General features: G+C 36.9%; 1 protein-coding gene across 2 annotated transcripts in view; it reads left to right on the top strand.

Moving 5' to 3' along the window:
* Positions 1–21,077, top strand: part of gse1b (Gse1 coiled-coil protein b) — a 201,476-nt gene that overhangs the window by 40,462 nt on the left and 139,937 nt on the right. For both annotated transcript variants that reach the window (XM_059564764.1, XM_059564765.1), the window contains exon 2: positions 18,649–18,826. In XM_059564764.1, the coding sequence (XP_059420747.1) occupies positions 18,649–18,826 (178 nt within the window). The remainder of the gene's footprint in view (positions 1–18,648; positions 18,827–21,077) is intronic.

Consider the following 21,077-nt stretch of genomic DNA (forward strand, 5'->3'; position numbering starts at 1 on the left):
TTGGTCACCTTCTTTAAAACCACTAAATCCTAATGTAATAGGCTATGCCCCAAACACACTTCAGGAAACCATTACTTAATGGTTTTAATGGTTAAAAGTTGATGATTTGTAATTTTTGTAATGGTATTTATAGTGGAAATCATTAGAATTTATGTGATGGTTTCTATTGTTTTTGTCAGCAGGGTCACCATGGGTTTTGTGAAGTTATTGCCATAAATGCAATAGGATTGCTGTAATATTGTGAGATAGTACCGACTGCTTGTAGTTGTGGTGGGCCTATTTGGGAGAAAATCCAGGGCCATTTTTACCCCTAGTCCATCCCTGCTCTTATCTGTATGACCAAAAATGGGGGAACGTTTTAAGTTATTTATTAGGCAGGAATTTTTATACTTATGTGATTTTTCATTTAATATTAAATTACTGAAAGAACTATGAGATTTACTTTGTAGACTTGATAACTTGAAGAGTAGGTCTAAAGTAAATTTGAAAGTATCTTGAAAGTAAAATAATTAGTAATTTGATTTCTTTTGAAATGCAGTAATCAGTCATTTAATCAAATTGGAACTTTAAAGGGGTCATATGATTTCCTTTCTCTTTGGAGTGTTACAAGCTCATGGTGCATATGAATACCATATGAACAGCATAATGATGATCTGTAAAGTTGCAAAGACTAAAGTATCAAATCCGAAGAGATATTCTTTATAAAAGTTAAGTCAACCACACCCTCCTAAAACGCCTCGTTTTAACACGACCCCACATGTCTACGTCACTGTGTGGGTAGATTTGCATAATGCTGCCAAATGTTCATGCAAAGAAAGAAGGCTTAACTTTTATTCTTATTGTTGCCGCCAGTGTCATGTCGTGGAGACACTGTGTGTTTCATTTTGAAAGTGAAACTACTTTCTTTGGCCTTCCAAAAGGGGACGATTTCTAACAGAAACCTTCATCTGACAGTGTTAAAAACTAATGGACCTGACAAAGGTCCATCTGAGGTTACAACAACTGATTGATAAGACAACAAAATAAGACAACTACAGTAGCTAATTTTTAAACTGATATTTAATTAACACAACAATCCTTTTAGTGGATGTCTCGGGGTGTACTCACACTAGGCATTCTGAACCGCGCCCGAGCACATTTGACCCCAAAAGCCCAATTCGTTTGACTAGTGTGAGTGCTCTGTGCCATGCTCGGGTGCAGTTCATTTAACCGGCATTACGCATGCGTGGTACGCATGCAGTGTGTGCGCTAACCACACTGGAGTGCGGAATAGATACTATTTTGTGTGTTCTACTGTCATCATTACGACCGCAAACATATTCTATTACTACTACTACACTACACTTTTCAATACATTTAATTCAATCAAGTATTTTTAGGTTTATAATGGCTCTAGTTCTTACCTTATTGATGAACAGGAAATTTATTTTGCGAGTAAAGCTGCAAATAATTTCATTAACCTCAGCTGTCTCCATAATAATTTTCTGATACATGCAAGTGAAAATCAATGCATGGCATAAATTATATATTAATTATTATTCATTATTTAGCAGAATATAAGCGAAAGTGGTTTTCTCCGTTATCTCATACATGACTTAAGCGTGCTCCGGTCTGGAAAGTTTAGTGCAAGTGTGAGTGCAGGCCAGCGGGGGAGTGGGGAATAGGGATAATCCTGCTCAGGCTTGGTTCAAGCCAACTGTGCCTAGTGTGAGTACACCTTCAGTCTGAGTCTCTAGTAAATCACAAAATACAAGAAGCTGATGTTCGGTTCAGTGTAATTGTGAGCATTATTATGTGCTGCCCTGTAGCAGCAACAGAAATGTTCCTTATATGAATCCAAACAATCTGTAGGTTGTCTTTAAACCCCATCAGTTACAAAATTATATATTTGTGCCTGACCTGCATGACTAAAGCAGTGGTCAACTGACATGTTCACCAGTACATTACATAAGGATTTACTGTTGCTGTGATGAGTTTCAGGTTGTAAATAATAAAATAAAAATAAGGTATGTAAATGAGGCCAAATATGTATGTAAATAAAATCATTGTACAACATTAGAATAGAGCAGAGAGACAGCAGGGTAACAATTTCATCTATTCTTCAAAGCACTTTTTCTGTGTAGGGTTGAGGGGATGCAGGGAAACACCCTGGATGGATCAGTCCATCACAAGGCTAACACACAAACATTTGCACATTTACACTCAAACTAACGGTCAGTTTAGTGTCTCGAATTCACTGATGCTGCATGTCTTTGGATTGTTGATTGTGCTCGGAAAACATGCAGGTTCCACACAGAGTGGACTGCAATGGAAGAACATGAAATACAACATAGAAAGGCCTTATTGCTCAGCCACAGCTCAGCTCAAACCATGGACCATCTTGCTGTTAGATTTTATCACTACCCATTTAGCCACGATGCAGCTGTAAAACAGGATATACAACTAGTTAATCCTTCTCTCAGAACCAGATGCATATAGACATGGCTATCTAAAAATGTGTGTTTTTCTTCTACTAATATTGTGTGTGTGTGTGTTTGTGTTTGTGTGTGCGTAAACTCCAGCATTTCCATATGGCTGCTGTGACATTTCAGATTTTTTACTGAACACCAGCATGTCTTTTGATGGTGATTGTGGTGTTCACTCTAATCTCCTCACAGAAATGACAGCACAGATGTTTCTCATTCTGTGAAACCCCTATTCATCACTTAGAGGAAGCATGACAATAATGACAACTATTGTGATGGCAAGTGATACTTATCATTGTGACTCTACTGATCTCCCTCTTGAGCCATTACACACTGTGTCTGTTTAATGACTCTATGAAGAATTGGGTTATTACACCATAGTCATTGATACTGTGCTATTGCATATTGCTACATAATGTTATTAACTGGATTCACTCTGAAAACCTGTTTTGCTTTCAAGTAAATGTTCTTCCTCCTCCTCCAAAAAAACAAAAACAAAAAAAAAAAACAAGATTAATTGATTGATTGAAATCACTGTGAGAGCTTTATCAGAAACAGTCATCTCAATATTCCCAGGATCCTATGTTCACAGATTTTCATGGCACATAATGAACACGACAAGGGGTTCTATGTTCAGTTGGGGTTAGGGTAACACAGGAGAAAAAGTTGTGTTTACAAGTTCCAAGATTGCTACAATGAGCACTTCTGATGAAGAAAAAGGAACAAAAACAAGCATAGACTTTTCCACTGGGTGGTTGAGTAAATGATTGAAATACCATATTTTGGGTGATGTATGCTTCAATGAGAAATCAATGCTCTTTTTTTTACTTATAATTAAGTAGAGTTAAACTTGTCCAGGCACCTATGACTGATGAATATTGTGTTCATTACAACTCTATGCCAGTCATCATTCAAGAGAAAGAGCTTCATGTTGCCTCATTGCACAAAAATGTGTCTCTGTCAGGGCCATGCTCCTCTCACTTAAAAGATCTCACCAGCTGGGTGATATCATATACGTGGAGCATCCCCAGTTTACAACTAAAAGTCTTGGGAGGGGATGTGCAAAAATGACAGATCATAATTTTGCACCTGACAGAGTAGTCTACTGTTTTATGCAGACTATGACTCTCAGAATGGCATGTAAGTGATTGCCCTGGCTTAACCTGTCAAGCCTCGGTGACAGACAGTATTTAGACCTTCTTTATACACCTTATAGTCTTGCTTCTTGAGTTCCCTGCATTGCACATTTTAGATGTCACCCTAATAAAACATTTAATTCAACTCATCAGCTCTTTAGTGCAGACTCTAAGACCTAAAATCGGTGTGTCAGATAAGGGAGACATCTAATAATGTGCAGTGTTGTGGAAACTCCAGGACCAGGGTTAGGAATCACTGATTTAACACACAAATCATAAAGACAGTGACAACCATCCCCAGATCAGGGTCAATAACAAATAAAAGGACAAATAAAACAAAGGACAAATAAAAGTTTGTCCATACTTTATGAAAAGCACATTTTAAATGTATTTCTCTTATCATTAACATATGGAACATTATGTATGTATGTACAGGTGCTGGTCATATAATTAGAAAAAAAAAAGTTGATTTACTTCACTAATTCCATTCAAAAAGTGAAACTTGTATATTATATTAATTCATTACACACAGACTGATATATTTCAAATGTTTGTTTCTTTTAATTTTGATGATTATAACTGACAACTAAGGAAAATCCCAAATTCAGTATCTCAGAAAATTAGAATATAACTTAAGACTAATACAAAGAAAGGATTTTTAGAAATCTTGGCCAACTAAGTATGAAAAGTATGAAAATGAAAAGTATGAACATGTACAGCACTCAATACTTAGTTGGCAGCATTAAAGTTAGTTACACAGAGCATATGGTTAGTGTAGTGATCAGTGGAGGTGTTGAAGTAATGAAGACTTTGATTGCCAGTGTTTGTTTCTGCTTTCTAAAGTTTTTTCCTTTCATCACATTTTTATCTTGCCCATTAGGAATGTGCCTTATCACAGATAAAAAAATTTATAAAATAAAAATAAGTTCTTAACATGTAGCTTTTATTAGCCATGTGAAAATGAAGTGTGCACCTGCAGTGTACAGTATTTCAGAATCTTTAAACGGATGATGCAGATTTATTACTGTGTTGGGGAAAGATACTCTTAAAAGTAATGCATCACAATATTGCTTTACTCCCTAAAAAGTAAGCAATTACGTTAATTAGTTCTTTTTTTAGAGAGAGAGTAATGCATTACATTACTTTTGCATTACCTTCGTTTAACTTTTTAAATATGAGCGGGGGTTGATTGTTTTTTAATATAAGACGTTCTATTTATAGCAAATATAAAAGCCCTTTCTCACCAAAAAGTATAATGCATAAATGTCTGTATAGTAGAAAATGAGAATAAGGTTCAACATTCTTCAGCAATAAAAAAGCAAAAACATTTTTTGAAAGAGTAAATTAGATAGTAGAAGTAAATTAAAAAGTAATGCGTTACTTTACTTGTAAAAAGTAATCTGATTATACAACTCACGTTACTTGTATTGCGTTATTCCAACACTGCTGTTTGTACACTTTTTCACAAGTGCACTTTAAAATAATGCCCAATTAAAAGTTTTACTTTTAAATTACATTTTAAACCATTATCATTTTTATTGTGCTTTAAAGAAACAAGCTTATTTTGCTTTATTGACTAACATACTAAAGCACATGTAAAGTACTATTAATTTTTTTTTTGGGGGTCATTCATTATAACATTTAAAGTTTATAAAATTCAAATGTATTAAATTGCAACTTAATCTTCACAAATGTGTAATTACAAATACAATTAATTGCAATCAACATGTAATTATTCCATTAATTTCGGTTCACACTTTTAAAGTATATTCTTTCACTAATAAAAAAATTTACCTCTTTTTTTAAGAGAAGGCAAGATATACTTTTTAGTTACAGTTATTATGTAGTCATATATTATATACTATATTTACACTATATTAATTTAAATGAAAAATGTTGTATTATTTCATATTCTAAAATTGTTGTATTTGTTTTACATGGGCACAGGCAACACTTGCCATGTTTACATGTACACTTTTTTTGTCATTCTGATTAAAATCATTCCGATTGAAAGATTCTGTGGACTGTTTTACATGAGATGTTATCCAATCCAATATATTATTTAAATGTGCTGGTGCTTTAACTTTTGGGACATGCTAAGTAGCCTACAATGACATCAAATACAAATCACCAGAGGAAAAAACGCCTGTATTTGCATTAATATTTTTAATAACTGCTAGTACTTGCTTAGAATAAACAGACTAATATTTGAACCCCTAGTGTTCATTCACGCAGTTAGTCATGTGGCAAAATTCACAGAAATCATTACGACCATCTTCTATCGTACCACACACAGAACCAATATAGGTCTCAGCCAGTTGATAATTATATCATCATATCGCCCTAATTTCTTAATGTTAAAGCATCAAAGCAAGGGATAAAATAGCCGTAGCCTACGACCCTCTGTAATGCAGCTCTGAAATGAATTGTATTCTGATACAAAAAGGTTTTACTGTACTTAAATATAACAAATACACAATTTCTCACAAAGTGTTTCCGAAGAATGAATCAATGGAGCATTGCTTTATGAACACGGAGAGTGTTCGCAACGAGCTATCACACGTAACATTTCCAAACGTGTTTTTTATTATGAATCTGTAATAAATAATAAATACAAATAAATACAAACTTTTTTCAAAGTTGTTTATTTCCATTGAGCTATTCACTATCATCATGTTGTTTCTAAGCTGAAAATCAGTAAATTGTGCTTCATTTCAGATCTGCTTTGCGCTCTGGTCATGAGAGCAGATATGGCAGTTCAGAACACAGAAAGCATTCTCCATTCTAATGTGTTTTTAACTGTATAATTGAAATTTTAACTTCTATGTCCACTATTACCCTGTCTCTACTGTAGTGTCGATGTCCCCAAATCACAGAATGTACTGCGTTGCTGACATCACGTTCCCATGTAAATGCACCTACTGATTCTTGTTCTCAGCATTACTAACTGCAAGTGTATAACTTGCAAAGAAAATTTGGTAATTTTAGATGATATTATTTCCCTGTGAGCCATGGTTCAACCGTGAGCAGGAGATACAATGGGACTTAATTATATCGGAGGAAATCGTGTCAGTTCATTTACAGCTGAGTATCAGGACGTCTGAATATCAGCGGCCCCAAAAGAAAGGGGGCAGTACTGAGGTTATTATTTATTTATTTTACAGTCAGTACATGCTGTATTATTTTCTTTATAGTTCTAGTGAGCATTTATACGCATGACAAAACAGTGATGTTGTGATGAGTCAGTAATGTGTGCTTTAAACACATTTAAAAAAGTCATTAAGATGCATTGTTACGTTGCTCATGCAAAAACGTTTTGAAACCATTTTACTGTCCTCTTTGAAATTTTCTGTCAGATAATTTAACTTCTTTTATTAACAACTTTAGGCTGACAAACACAAATGACACAATAGCACATAGACAAAAGAACACACACACAAATCCTGGCCTGTCAGTGTTATCTATTGTGTGGTTATAAGTGTTTTCTCACAGTGTAACGGCCAACAGATGGTCAGCTCTGTGTGTGTGTGTTTTGTGGTCTTCCCTGAGGGATGTAAGGTTCTTATCTCACAAAGAACATATGCAGCATGTATGACTGCAGTCACCCAACAGTTTATACAGGAAGGAAAGTGAGACAGATGACAAAAGAGGTGGCAGAATTAAAGGTTTATATTGGCACTTTTCCCTGAGTGATGTACATTTTGGTATATTGTGCTTGTTTAATGTTATATTGTGCTTTTGTTTAAATATTTACAGTACAGACCAAAAGTTTGGACACACCTTCTCATTCAAAGAGTTTTCTTTATTTTCATGACTATGAAAACTGTAGAGTCACACTGAAGGCATCAAGGGCTATTTGACCAAGAAGGAGAGTGATGGGGTGCTGCACCAGATGACCTAGCCTCCACAGTCACCGGACCTGAACCCAATCGAGATGGTTTAGTGGTGAGCTTGACCGCAGTCAGAAGGCAAAAGGGCCAACAAGTGCTAAGCATCTCTCGGGGAACTCCTTCAAGACTGTTGGAAGACCATTTCAGGTGACTACCTCTTGAAGCTCATCAAGAGAATGCCAAGAGTGTGCAAAGCAGTAATCAAAGCAAAAGGTGGCTACTTTGAAGAACCTAGAATATGACATATTTTCAGTTGTTTCACACTTTTTTGTTATGTATATAATTCCATATATAATTCCACATGTGTTAATTCATAGTTTTGATGCCTTCAGTGTGAATCTACAATTTTCATAGTCATGAAAATAAAGAAAACTCTTTGAATGAGAAGGTGTGTCCAAACTTTTGGTCTGTACTGTATATAGCGCTTATGATGTTATTTTCAGAGATTGGGTGTCTGGTGTGCTCCAGTGCTGTAGAAAAATTATGTCTTCTTAAAGCACACACAACCACTAAACTAAATATAAACCAACTTACTGATGCATGATCCACACAAGGTTAAATGGTGAAATGTAAAAAAAGGTTGTAGGGCTGTACTAATAATCAAATGCGTTGATCATATGCATTGTAGTTCATAGTTCACTTACAAGCTTTGCAATATCCTATTCATTATCACCGATGTACCGCCTGTGATTACGAACGCGATGTTGCGTAACTTGTCAATGAACTATGGCTCTGTGTTGTAAATGCTGCTCAGTTTGAAAGCAGGTGATGAAGATTTACTACTAATCACAGAACCCAGCTTTACTGACGAGATGCGCATGATAATCGCATTTGATTATTTGTACAGCCCTAGGCTGTACACAACAGCATTTGATCTTTCAAACAATAAAATAGTACAGGATTTCTTGTTAAAGAATGACCTCATCAGCAATTGTGCACATGCAGTTCTAGTCTAGTCTAGTCTAGTTGTGTCGTCTGTTCTTTTTTTTATCTCTGCCCAGTTTCCCTCTGTCTACAGCACATCTATCTTTCTTGACTGGGCTGTCCTTTTTTGAACATGTCTGCCAACGGGTGTCTATGCTCAACTCAGGATTTGTTGCATTACTTGATTATCTCTGGCTACTGTCCCTCTGCCGTGGCTCTGGCTTCTGCTCACGACTCTGCTTCTGTGTTTGCTACATTCTCAAGTGCAGAGTCTGCCTTGTCAGCAACACAATGCGTTTTTTGCAATAGATACACAAAAGTAGAATTATGGTATTTTGTTTTATGAAAAAGATAATTGCAAGGTTAGTGTTAATCCCAGAGTGAAACAGGTTTTGTTAAGCAAAATTGTACAGGAAACTTTGGGTGTGACACACAAAAGTGAGTTTGCTGTGGTTGGTGCTGTTTGCTAGGCAGTGTAGTGTGAATCAACTGTCACTGAATCATCATCACCTCCCATTAAATAAACAGCCTGAAGCTGAATACACATCCTCATGACATGCACACGCACACACACACATAGAGAGAGTTTCATAAGAATATATAGTAATATATTCTAAATCATGCAGTGATTGTTGCATGCGTTACAACAGATGCATTAGTTTCAACAGACCCTTTTTCAGTTAGTGAACAATGTGACATTTTTTCTGTGGGTGGAGCATAGGTGGAGGCAGAAAAATTCCCTTGACTGCTACACTAACGCTAACTATGAAGATTTGTTAGCCTGCTTTTTAACATTGACCAGAGAAAATCTGTGACAGCGATTGTTATTTGAAAAAGTTAACTTTAACGGATGAAACCAGACAGGGCCGACCCATACACACTCACTCAATTGACGATCTGATTATTTATACTATGTATGTGTTATATTCTCGGTTTTTCTCCCTCACACACACAAGCACAGGTCAGGGCCATGTAAGCAGTCAAGCAGTCAGTCTTTCAGCTCATACTGCTATGAAGTCCTAGTGAGGCAGAAAGTGCAAATCAATAGCACTTAGCTTCATCTTGTTTCAGGTCCCAAAGGGTTTCTGAAAGCAGGGCGCATTGAAAACCATGTCGAAGGCTACCATTTCAGTTTTTTTTCCTCATGACTGATTACAGTTTTGACATATTTACATTAAAGTGTCTATGAACAACTTTACTGATGTATACTTTTATGAACCTTTTTTGCAGAATTAATGGAATTGAATTGGTTAATACTATTGTAATTATGATCATTGAGAATATGTTTTTATGGGTGCAGTCATGGCCTAATGTTTATAGTTTTTGCCTTGTAAGCCAAAGGTTGTGGGTTTGATTCCTGCAGGGATTGTATGTGGGGGGAGTAAATGTACAGCACTCATTTCTACCTTCAATATACCATGACCGAGGTGAGACCTTGAGCAAGGTACCAAAGCCCCAACTGCTCCCTGAGTGCCACAGCAAAAATGGCTCACTACTCACTGCTGTGTGTGTGCACTGGTGTGGGTTAAATGCACAAATTCTGAGTGTGGGACACCATGCACTGACTTTCTAGTTTAAAATGACTGTATTAATGTATATGTAAAATAATTACATAAATTGATAAAAATACCCTTTTTATTATATACCCACATTTTTTAGAATATAATATACGAATGGTTTTTGTGAGGAACAGACCCAAATTCAAGCATTTATTAAACATTCTCCATTCTCAGTAGCAACCGTAATCATCACATTTCACACTAGTTACAAAGTTAATTTGATGCTTCAAGAAAATTTTACATAAGTGAGTTCTCAAATGTGTATTGCTCATCATGCCACAAATTTTTGGGGGGATGTATTGATGTATGTATTTTAAAGTTATATGCATGCCTTTCACGGAGTGGATCTAAACTCCAGTCAAGTACACCTGAACCATCTAATTAAGGTGTTCATGGTTTTTCCACAGTCACTAGACAGTTTCAACAGACATTTATATGTATATATTTTATTAGATTGGAACTTTGGAATGCAACAAAGCTCACATGAGCTTGTCTTTCATGTTTCCTACATTCATGGAAATACCGAAAGTCTGCAACAGCCTCAGAAGGCCTTTGCGATTTATTTTGAAATATGAGTTACGTTTTATATGTGTAACAAAATGAGGTTATTGTTTAATATTCTCACTGCACTGCTGTAGTTGCCAGAGCAAAATGCCTGCTTAAAAAAGAGAATAAATCCTTCAGGTTCAATTAAATAGGCTATCACTTTTATCGAAGTTAATTTATGCCAGCCTTTTGACTAGTGAGCAATGTTCCCTATGAGCTGCGCGCATGCCATGCACAAGCAAAAATGAGTAAATGTGAAATAATTCCAATTCTCAGGAAAACCGCTATAGAGTTGTTTTCGCTGTAGAGTTAGAACTGGTGAATGCGATTCACAGGTTTCATAGAAAGAGAATGATGTGCGCCAAATGAGTCGATGTAGAAATCAAATACTTTAATGGTTGTGGATAAAATAGCTCAACACGAAAGCCAACACAAACACAATGACATGTGAAATAAATATTCATCATGTTTGAAAGTAGAGTGGCTTGATAATGTGGTGGAAATAGCAGATGATGGACACAAAACGGAAACAAAACTCAGTCACACACAAGTAATAGTGTGCAAACTCTACCACTCTAAACTCTACTTAGATAAGTATATAAGAAATCAAATGTTTAAGTTTTTTTTAATAAATATTTAGCTCAATAGTATTAATAGTCATGATAGATAGTCATGAAAATAAAGAAAACTCTTGGTCTGTACTGTATATATATATATATATATATATATATATATATATATATATATATATATATATATTGAGAAGTTTATCACTCAGGTTTATCTAAGAACTCACTTTAGCAGCGCTCCCCTTTTCCAAGAAGGGTCGCCTATGAGTGTGCTAATTTGAGCTTGGAGTTCTCCTCTCATATGAGACTGAGTTCTCTGTTTTTTCCCCAGAGCGCTCCAGTATTTTTCCACAGATCGAGTTGATGAATCTCAAAAATACTGTTTTGAGATGCACCATTCCATCTATGAGCTGCTCTCTCAGAGTGCCACGCGAGTCCCACCTTAGAAAAATCCTAAGAAAATCCATGCTATGGTAAGTGTGCATGTGAAGTCTTTGCACACTTTCTGAAATCCACACTGTGGTAAGTTTGCACGCTAGTATTCTGCGTTCTTTCTAAAATCCTATATGGTGAGGTCTTCATGCCCTTTCTTGAGTTGGTAAAAGCCCCATTCATCTTGGGCACCACTCCACCTATGTATCCTCAGATACCTCAGTATATTCTGAAGTACTCTGATGACACTGTCTTAATATCTGTGTTGAATAACTCGGACAGTTCTGAGGTTCATCAACAAGGTGTAACTAAATTGATAGAGTGGTGTGAGAATAATGTCAATGTCAATGTCACCTTTATTTATATAGCGCTTTAAACAAAATACATTGCGTCAAAGCAACTGAACAACATTCATTAGGAAAACAGTGTCAATAATGCAAAAATGATAGTTAAAGGCAGTTCATCATTGGATTCAGTTATGTCATCTCTGTTCAGTTAAATAGTGTCTGTGCATTTATTTGCAATCAAGTCAACGATATCGCTGTAGATGAAGTGTCCCCAACTAAGCAAGCCAGAGGCGACAGCGGCAAGGAACCGAAACTCCATCGGTGACAGAATGGAGAAAAAAACCTTGGGAGAAACCAGGCTCAGTTGGGGGGCCAGTTCTCCTCTGACCAGACGAAACCAGTAGTTCAATTCCAGGCTGCAGCAAAGTCAGATTGTGCAGAAGAATCATCTGTTTCCTGTGGTGTGGTCCTGGTGGTCCTCTGAGACAAGGTCTTTACAGGGGATCTGTATCTGGGGCTTTAGTTGTCCTGGTCTCCGCTGTCTTTCAGGGATGTAGAGGTCCTTTCTAGGTGCTGATCCAGCATCTGGTCTGGATACGTACTGGATCCGGGTGACTGCAGTGACCCTCTGATCTGGACACAGACTGGATCTGGTGGCCACGGTGACCTCGGAACAAGAGAGAAACAGACAAATATTAGCGTAGATGCCATTCTTCTAATGATGTAGCAAGTACATAGGTTGTTATGGGAAGTGTTTCCGGTTCCGGTTTACCTAATTAATGCAGCCTAAAAATCCTTTAACGGATTTGGATAATAAAAGCATATTAGTATGTTATGTGTATGCCAGGTTAAAGAGATGGGTCTTTAATCTAGATTTAAACTGCAAGAGTGTGTCTGCCTCCCGAACAATGTTAGGTAGGTTATTCCAGAGTTTGGGCGCCAAATAGGAAAAGGATCTGCCGCCTGCAGTTGATTTTGATATTCTAGGTATTATCAAATTGCCTGAGTTTTGAGAACGTAGCGGACGTAGAGGATTATAATGTAAAAGGAGCTCATTCAAATACTGAGGTGCTAAACCATTCAGGGCTTTATAAGTAATAAGCAATATTTTAAAATCTATGCGATGCTTGATAGGGAGCCAGTGCAGTGTTGACAGGACCGGGCTAATATGGTCATACTTCCTGGTTCTAGTAAGAACTCTTGCTGCTGCATTTTGGACTAGCTGTAGTTTGTTTACTAAGCGTGCAGAACAACCACCCAATAAAGCATTACAATAATCTAACCTTGAGGTCATAAATGCATGGATTAACATTTCTGCATTTGACATTGAGAGCATAGGCCGTAATTTAGATATATTTTTGAGATGGAAAAATGCAGTTTTACAAATGCTAGAAACGTGGCTTTCTAAGGAAAGATTGCGATCAAGTAGCACACCTAGGTTCCTAACTGATGACGAAGAATTGACAAAGCAACCATCAAGTCTTAGACAGTGTTCTAGGTTATTACAAGCAGAGTTTTTAGGTCCTATAATTAACACCTCTGTTTTTTCAGAATTTAGCAGTAAGAAATTACTCGTCATCCAGTTTTTTATATCGACTATGCAATCCATTAGTTTTTCAAATTGGTGTGTTTCACCGGGCTGCGAAGAAATATAGAGCTGAGTATCATCAGCATAACAGTGAAAGCTAACACCATGTTTCCTGATGATATCTCCCAAGGGTAACATATAAAGCGTGAAGAGTAGCGGCCCTAGTACTGAGCCTTGAGGTACTCCATACTGCACTTGTGATCGATAGGATACATCTTCATTCACTGCTACGAACTGATGGCGGTCATATAAGTACGATTTAAACCATGCTAATGCACTTCCACTGATGCCAACAAAGTATTCAAGTCTATGCAAAAGAATGTTGTGGTCAATTGTGTCAAACGCAGCACTAAGATCCAATAAAACTAATAGAGAGATACACCCACGATCAGATGATAAGAGCAGATCATTTGTAACTCTAAGAAGAGCAGTCTCAGTACTATGATACGGTCTAAATCCTGACTGGAAATCCTCACATATACCATTTTTCTCTAAGAAGGAATATAATTGTGTGGATACCACCTTTTCTAGTATCTTGGACAGAAAAGGGAGATTCGAGATTGGTCTATAATTAACTAGTTCTTTGGGGTCAAGTTGTGGTTTTTTGATGAGAGGCTTAATAACAGCCAGTTTGAAGGTTTTGGGGACATGTCCTAATGACAATGAGGAATTAATAATAGTCAGAAGAGGATCTATGACTTCTGGAAGCACCTCTTTCAGGAGCTTAGATGGTATAGGGTCTAACATACATGTTGTTGGTTTAGATGATTTAACAAGTTTATACAATTCTTCCTCTCCTATGGTAGAAATGAGTGGAACTGTTCCTCAGGGGGTCTATAGTGCACTGTCTGATGTGATACTGTAGCTGACGGCTGAATGGTAGCAATTTTATCTCTAATAGTATCGATTTTAGAAGTAAAGTAGTTCATAAAGTCATTACTGCTGTGGTGTTGGGAAATGTCAACACTTGTTGATGCTTTATTTTTCGTTAATTTAGCCACTGTATTGAATAAATACCTGGGGTTATGTTTGTTTTCTTCTAAAAGAGAAGAAAAGTAATCGGATCTAGCAGTTTTTAATGATTTTCTGTAGGATATGTTACTTTCCCGCCAAGCAATACGAAATACCTCTAGTTTTGTTTTCCTCCAGCTGCGCTCCATTTTTCGGGCTGCTCTCTTTAGGGTGCGAGTATGCTCATTATACCATGGTGTCAAACTGTTTTCCTTAACCTTCCTTAAGCGTAAAGGAGCAACTTTATTTAAAGTGCTAGAAAAGAGAGAGTCCATAGTTTCTGTTACATCATCAAGTTGTTCTGAGGTTTTGGATATGCTAAGGAATTTGGATACATCAGGAAGATAACTTAAAAAGCAGTCTTTTGTGTTAGAAGTGATGGTTCTTCCATACTTGTAACAAGAAGTAGAATTTACAATTTTGGCTATATGAATTTTGCAAAGAACTAAATAATGATCTGAGATATCATCACTTGGCTGAATAATTTCAACACCATCAGCATCAATTCCATGTGACAGTATTAAATCTAGAGTATGATTTCGACAATGAGTAGGTCCTGAAACGTGTTGTCTAACACCAATAGAGTTCAGAATGTCTATAAATGCTGATCCCAATGCATCGTTTTCATTATCAACATGGATATTAAAATCACCAACTATTAAAACTTTATCTGCAGCCAGAACTAACTCAGATGTAAAATCACCAAACTCTTTAATAAAGTCTGTATGGTGCCCTGGTGGCCTGTATACAGTAGCCAGTACAAACATAACAGGGGATTTATCATTAACATTTGTTTCTTTGGATAATGTTATATGAAGTACCATTACTTCAAACGAGTTATACTTGTAGCCTGCCCTCTGAGAAATCCTGAAAACGTTGTTATAAATTGAAGCAACACCTCCACCTTTGCCTTTTAGACGTGGCTCATGTTTATAACAGTAATCTTGGGGGGTGGACTCATTTAAAATAATGTAATCATCAGGTTTTAGCCAGGTTTCTGTCAAACAGAGTACATCTATATTATGATCAGTGATCATATTATTTACAAAAAGTGTTTTCGTAGAAAGGGATCTGATATTCAATAAGCCAAGCTTTATCATTTGTTTATCCATATTGCTTCTGTTTTTTATTTGTTGAAGCTCAATTAAATTGTTAATCTTAACCAGGTTTGGACGTTTTTTGTTTTTACTAGTTCGGGGAACAGACACAGTCTCTATAGTGTGATATCTAGGTGAAAGAGTCTCTATGTGCTGAGAATTAACTGACCTCTGTGACGGGAGGCAGCTAGCAGACGGTCGGTTTAGCCAGTCTGTCTGCTTCCTGACCTGGGCCCCAGTTAGTCAAGTATAAACACTAAGACTATTTGCCATATTTCTAGAGAGAAGAGTGGCGCCACCCCAGGAGGGATGAAGACCATCTCTTTTAAACAGGTCAGGTCTGCCCCAAAAGCTCGTCCAATTGTCTATGAAACCTATGTTATTCTGTGGGCACCACTTAGACATCCAGCCATTGAGTGATGACAATCTGCTATGCATCTCATCACCACGGTAAGCAGGGAGGGGACCAGAGCATATTACAGTGTCTGACATCGTGCTTGCAAGTTCACACACCTCTTTAATGTTATTTTTAGTGATCTCCGACTGGCGAAGTCGAACATCATTAGCGCCGGCATGAATAACAATCTTACTGTATTTACGTTTAGCATTAGCCAGCACTTTTAAATTTGCCAAGATGTCAGTCGCTCTGGCTCCCGGTAAACATTTGACTATGGTCTTATCAATAATGCTCTTATCATTAATACAAGTAAATCTGAGGAGATTGTATTCGGGTCTACGGCGGATATAACTCCTGTTTTTATTCATAACGAGAAAATTAGATTTGTTAAGATCTATAAATATTTGGGAGTAATTATAGATGTTGTCCTGGAAAGATCACATTGATACTCTATGTAAAAAAAACTAAGCAGAAAATCCATTTTCTTCGCCGTCTTAGGTCATTTGGAGTAAGAAGGCAGATTCTTTTGTTGTTCTATAGGACTGTGATAATGAGCTTACTGCAATACTGCAACTCTATTTGGTATAAAAGTTTATCTGTTGCACTAAAAAACAAGGTTTTTAATCAATTAAAAATCTGTTCAAAGATAGTAACCGCTTGAGAAGCTTTATGATTCATCCTATTATAAGAACATGCTTAGGCTGGCTAACAATATAGCCTCTAATCCTATGCATATACTGCATAAAGACTTTGAACTATTATCGTCACAACGGAGGTATAGAGTTCCCCACACTTACTGTTTTTGTTAGTAAGGCTGCCACTCAAGGCTGGCAATCATTCATATGCTCTGGAACAAAGCAATATGACGTCCACATCGCAGGCTTTTTGATAAACAAAACCACAAAGTCTCAAATTGTGATTTCGATATTTGGAATAATCGCACAGCTCTAACAGACACAAACACTAACTCAGACAGGGGAACTGTTCACTTGTCATGCAGCCTTCAGATTGCCATATTCGACAAATTCAGAATATTTTTATTTATTTTAATATAATATTATATAAAATTTGTGATTTGCTCTTTTTATTAATTTGGAATGAATCAGTATATATTTTTATACAGTCAGGATGAGGCGACTGGTATAGTGGTCTGTTGGCGTCTTCCTGTGGTCCTGTTTGGTTTTGCAGCTTTCTTTCTTTCTTTCTTGTAGTTATGTAGATATGTAGAGAAAATGCTCTCTAAAAAAATCCTCACGTATTTTTGCTGTTTCACTGTATACATAATTGTGGATTATGAAATAAAATAAAACAAAAAAACGGGCTAATATGTTCACCCTCCATGGTTTTAGTAAGAACTCTAGCTACTGCATTTTGGACTAACTGGAGTTTATTAAACTAGCAGAGCAACCACCCAATAAAGCATCACAATAATGTAACCTTGAGATCATAAATGCATGAATTAATGTTTCCGCATTTGACATTGAGAGCATAATTTAGATATATTTATATATAGATATATATTAAAAAATGTGGCTTTACAAATGCTAGAATCATGGTTTTCAAAAGAAATATTGCTATCAAATAGCACACATAGGTTGCTAACTTATGATGAAGAAATAACAGAGTAGCCAGTGTTAGACACTGTTCAAGGTATTACATGTATAAATTTTGATCCAGTATTTTTTTTCAGAATTTAGCAGTAGGAAATTTTAGGAAAAATAGGAAATCAGCTATGCATTCCATTAGTTTTGCAAATTGTTATGTTTCATCTGTCCGTGAAGAAATATAGGGCTGAGTATCATCAGCATACCAGTGAAAGCTAACACCATGTTTTTTGATGATATCTCCCAAGGTAACATGCAAAGCATGAAAAGCAATTGTCCTAGGACTGAGCCTTGTGGTACTCCATACTGTACTAGTGATTGATATGATACAGTACCTCGTCAATCATTAAGTCTCCTGAGCTTAGGTAGAGCAACCAGTGAACGATACATTTTTCCTCTGGGATCCAGTTTCCTCACTTCCTCAACATCTCACCTTCCTTTTGTGGTCAGAGAGCATATCATCAGTGCTCACCTACTGGTGCTGTTCAAAATCTCCTTTTCCTCTGTCTCTCTTGTTCATCTGATGGATCCATGAGCAGTCTGTCTCACATCTGGGCACTGTCACATGAAAAGTGAGACTTTCATCCTTCCGCAGAAATCAAAGTAAAGACAGCTGCTAAAAACAGTAGCGCAGCTGACAGAGCCTATTAGCTCTGGCAGCGTGTAGTCAGCACTCTGCCTGCTGAGGAGACGTTTCATCATGTGGCTATCAACACACTGTTTGAGAGTTTATATAGCAGTCTTACACAATCAGAGCATGTTTTCTTCACAGCACTGATCTTTACCTATTTGCAAGCACAAATAGAATCTGTTTTAAAGTTTTATTAAATATTGGAAAAAAGTATTAACTTTACCATGGTAGAATGTGTTCAATGGAACTGAGGGAATTTTAATCTTGTTAATAGCTAAAATGATAGCTAAAAGGAAATTAGATTTTCCATTTAATGACCCATTTTACCATAGCCACCAAAAAGTGGGGACAATTGAACCTGTACAACCTGTATAATCCTAAGAGTCAAAAATATGGTTGAAATGTGTCATGAAAAACTAAGGTCTGTTTGCAAGAAACCTTGATTAATATTATAAGTGTTACAAAAGTGTACAAAACTGTGTAAAAGCATGAATTTAACATGTTTATTTCAGGGATTGATGGTGGAGGAGTCAGCCAGCAGCAGTAAGGATGCAGAGGCCAGACCACCAATGGTAACTGTGGCAGAAGTGTCAGAGCAAGACCACACTACATCATTTGAAACCAGAATAACCTCTGGCACCTCACCCCTGTGCAGCCTGAAAGTGGAAGAGGCAGATATATCAGTGCCTGGTGAGTATTATTGAGTTCAAACTTGTCTTACCTCTTCCTTTCCCTCATTGTAGTGACTCCCTTCCCTTCTTGCGAGATATAGCCTAGATGTGTTGTCTGTTTGAACTTATTTCTTGGAGGATGTGTTGCTGGCAGTGGGGAAACAAATTGGTTTTGAAAACAACCTTAGCATTGAGGATGTGTAAAGCAGAGACTTTCTGATAAATATGAACAATTAGTAAAAAAAATTTTCAAGTATCCTATACTGTATGTTAGATAACTCATTGGATAAAGCTAGAATTTTCATGATTTATGCTACAACTGGCAGTATGAAGTGTTTTGAGTGTTGGACATAAACAGATTATTATTTGTCACAAGCGAGGCTCAAGCAAGCATTAGTGTGATGTTAACAATGCAACTCAAGATGTAGGCAAATAGTCTGGCCAGGTAATTAAGGCTGTAAAAAAATGTAATTGTGAGTTTGATAAAACACCCCATGACCGGATAAATGGGAAATGTTTGTAATAATTAAGCACATAATTTATCAATGTGACAAAATTAACAGTGTAGTACTATAATGGCTAGCGATTAGAACTGTACAGAAAACTTTAAAATGGATATAAATGGAGAAGAGCCTAATTTTTAGTTAGGTGTGGTACTTCCTGTATATTGTGAATGAACTAATGCATGGAGAAACTGTAATAATCTTTTACAACAGTAGCTATATATGGATCAAATGGCGCTTTTCCATTACAAGTACCAGCTTGACTCGTCTCTACTCGACTCGTCTCAGCTCGCTTTTTGCTCCATTTTCCATTGGAGATAGTACCTCCACAATAATACCTGGTCGTCATAGCGACGCCGCAGGAAATCGCAGGAGATCTTCTACGCTACCCACACACACAGGACAATGGAGGAAATAGAGTGTATGCTGTTTTTGATCCTCAGGATGTGGCTGTTTCTCACAGCAAGAAGACAAATGTTGTTTCAGGAGAGGCTGAGGGCAGCAAAACTATTTAAAAATGGCGGGGTTATTCAGGATACTCCGTCTGGAGCGTGCAATGATAACGCAGTGACTAGTGACGATTCTCTCTGACCAGTCAGCAGTTTGCCTTGTTGTCATGTCACATTTTAGTATTACCTCAGCTCGCTCAGAACCTTGTTGGAGGTAATACAAAAAAATTCTGGAAGCAGGTACAGGTACAACATTTACACAGTGGAAAACCAAACAAAGGCGAGGCGAGGGAAGCTGGTACTGTGTAGTGGAAAAAAGCGCCAAAAGTGGATCATATAGATCAAAGACCAGATCAGTTTATGGGTTCTTGAGGAGCAGTACTGGAGACCCCTGGGGTAATGGGTTTGAAAAAATAGTGATATTGCTATTATTCCTTTATTTATAAATCAATGCAAAATCAGAAAATGACAAATATTTGATTTAAAAAAAAACAATTGTAAAACAAAAAGCATTTGTATTTTGCTACTTTTTGATATATTTGTGCACACTCTGACTCGCACTCTGGTGGTTAAGTGTCCTGAGGGTTAACAGGGCAAAGATGAACTGATCAAATGAATTTATGTGTAAAATCTCTTGTCTATTCTCATAATCTGTATACATAATCTGTCTCTTTCTCGAACTGTCTCTCTCTCTCTCTCTATTACTTTGCATTAGCCTGCAGCTCTTTTTGCCATTGTCTTATTTTAGAGTTTTGGGGCTGACACATATCTGGAATTAAGTTGGGTGAGGTTCTGTCCTCTCTGGATCAGCAGAAAATTGTGCCACCCACTCCCCTGAAGCGTCTTTACTCTTGTCTACCCTTAAAAGGACATTAAGGGCATTCATGTATTATTTAAACCACACATTTTAACAACTTCTGTTCAAACAGCCTGAGAGGTCCATGCATATGTGTGCTGCTGAGATGGGTTTCTTCTGTCACAGTCTAACTGTTCAAGTGTTAGCCTGTTCCTCTGAAAAAAAAACTTGGCTGTATGTCACGCCACCTCACCCTCACCTAGATGCAAAATGTGTGCTTGACATTTTCCTTTCAGTGTAAGTGAATCGATTGATCAGCAACACGTTATTTTTAGATCATGACGCCATTACTCCACCAAAGAGAGATTGTGAGCAAACTTGCTTTTTGTAAAGTGTCTCATTTGATCAAGTTTAAACATCTAGAAATGTGTGGTTACACTGCCGTTACTGTGTGTGTCTAAACAGAGAACAAATAAATGACTGGTCAAATACCATATTCTGATGACATGTACTAAACATAAA

This window comes from Carassius carassius, chromosome 13 (assembly GCF_963082965.1).
Source record: "Carassius carassius chromosome 13, fCarCar2.1, whole genome shotgun sequence".
Lineage (NCBI taxonomy): Eukaryota > Metazoa > Chordata > Actinopteri > Cypriniformes > Cyprinidae > Carassius > Carassius carassius.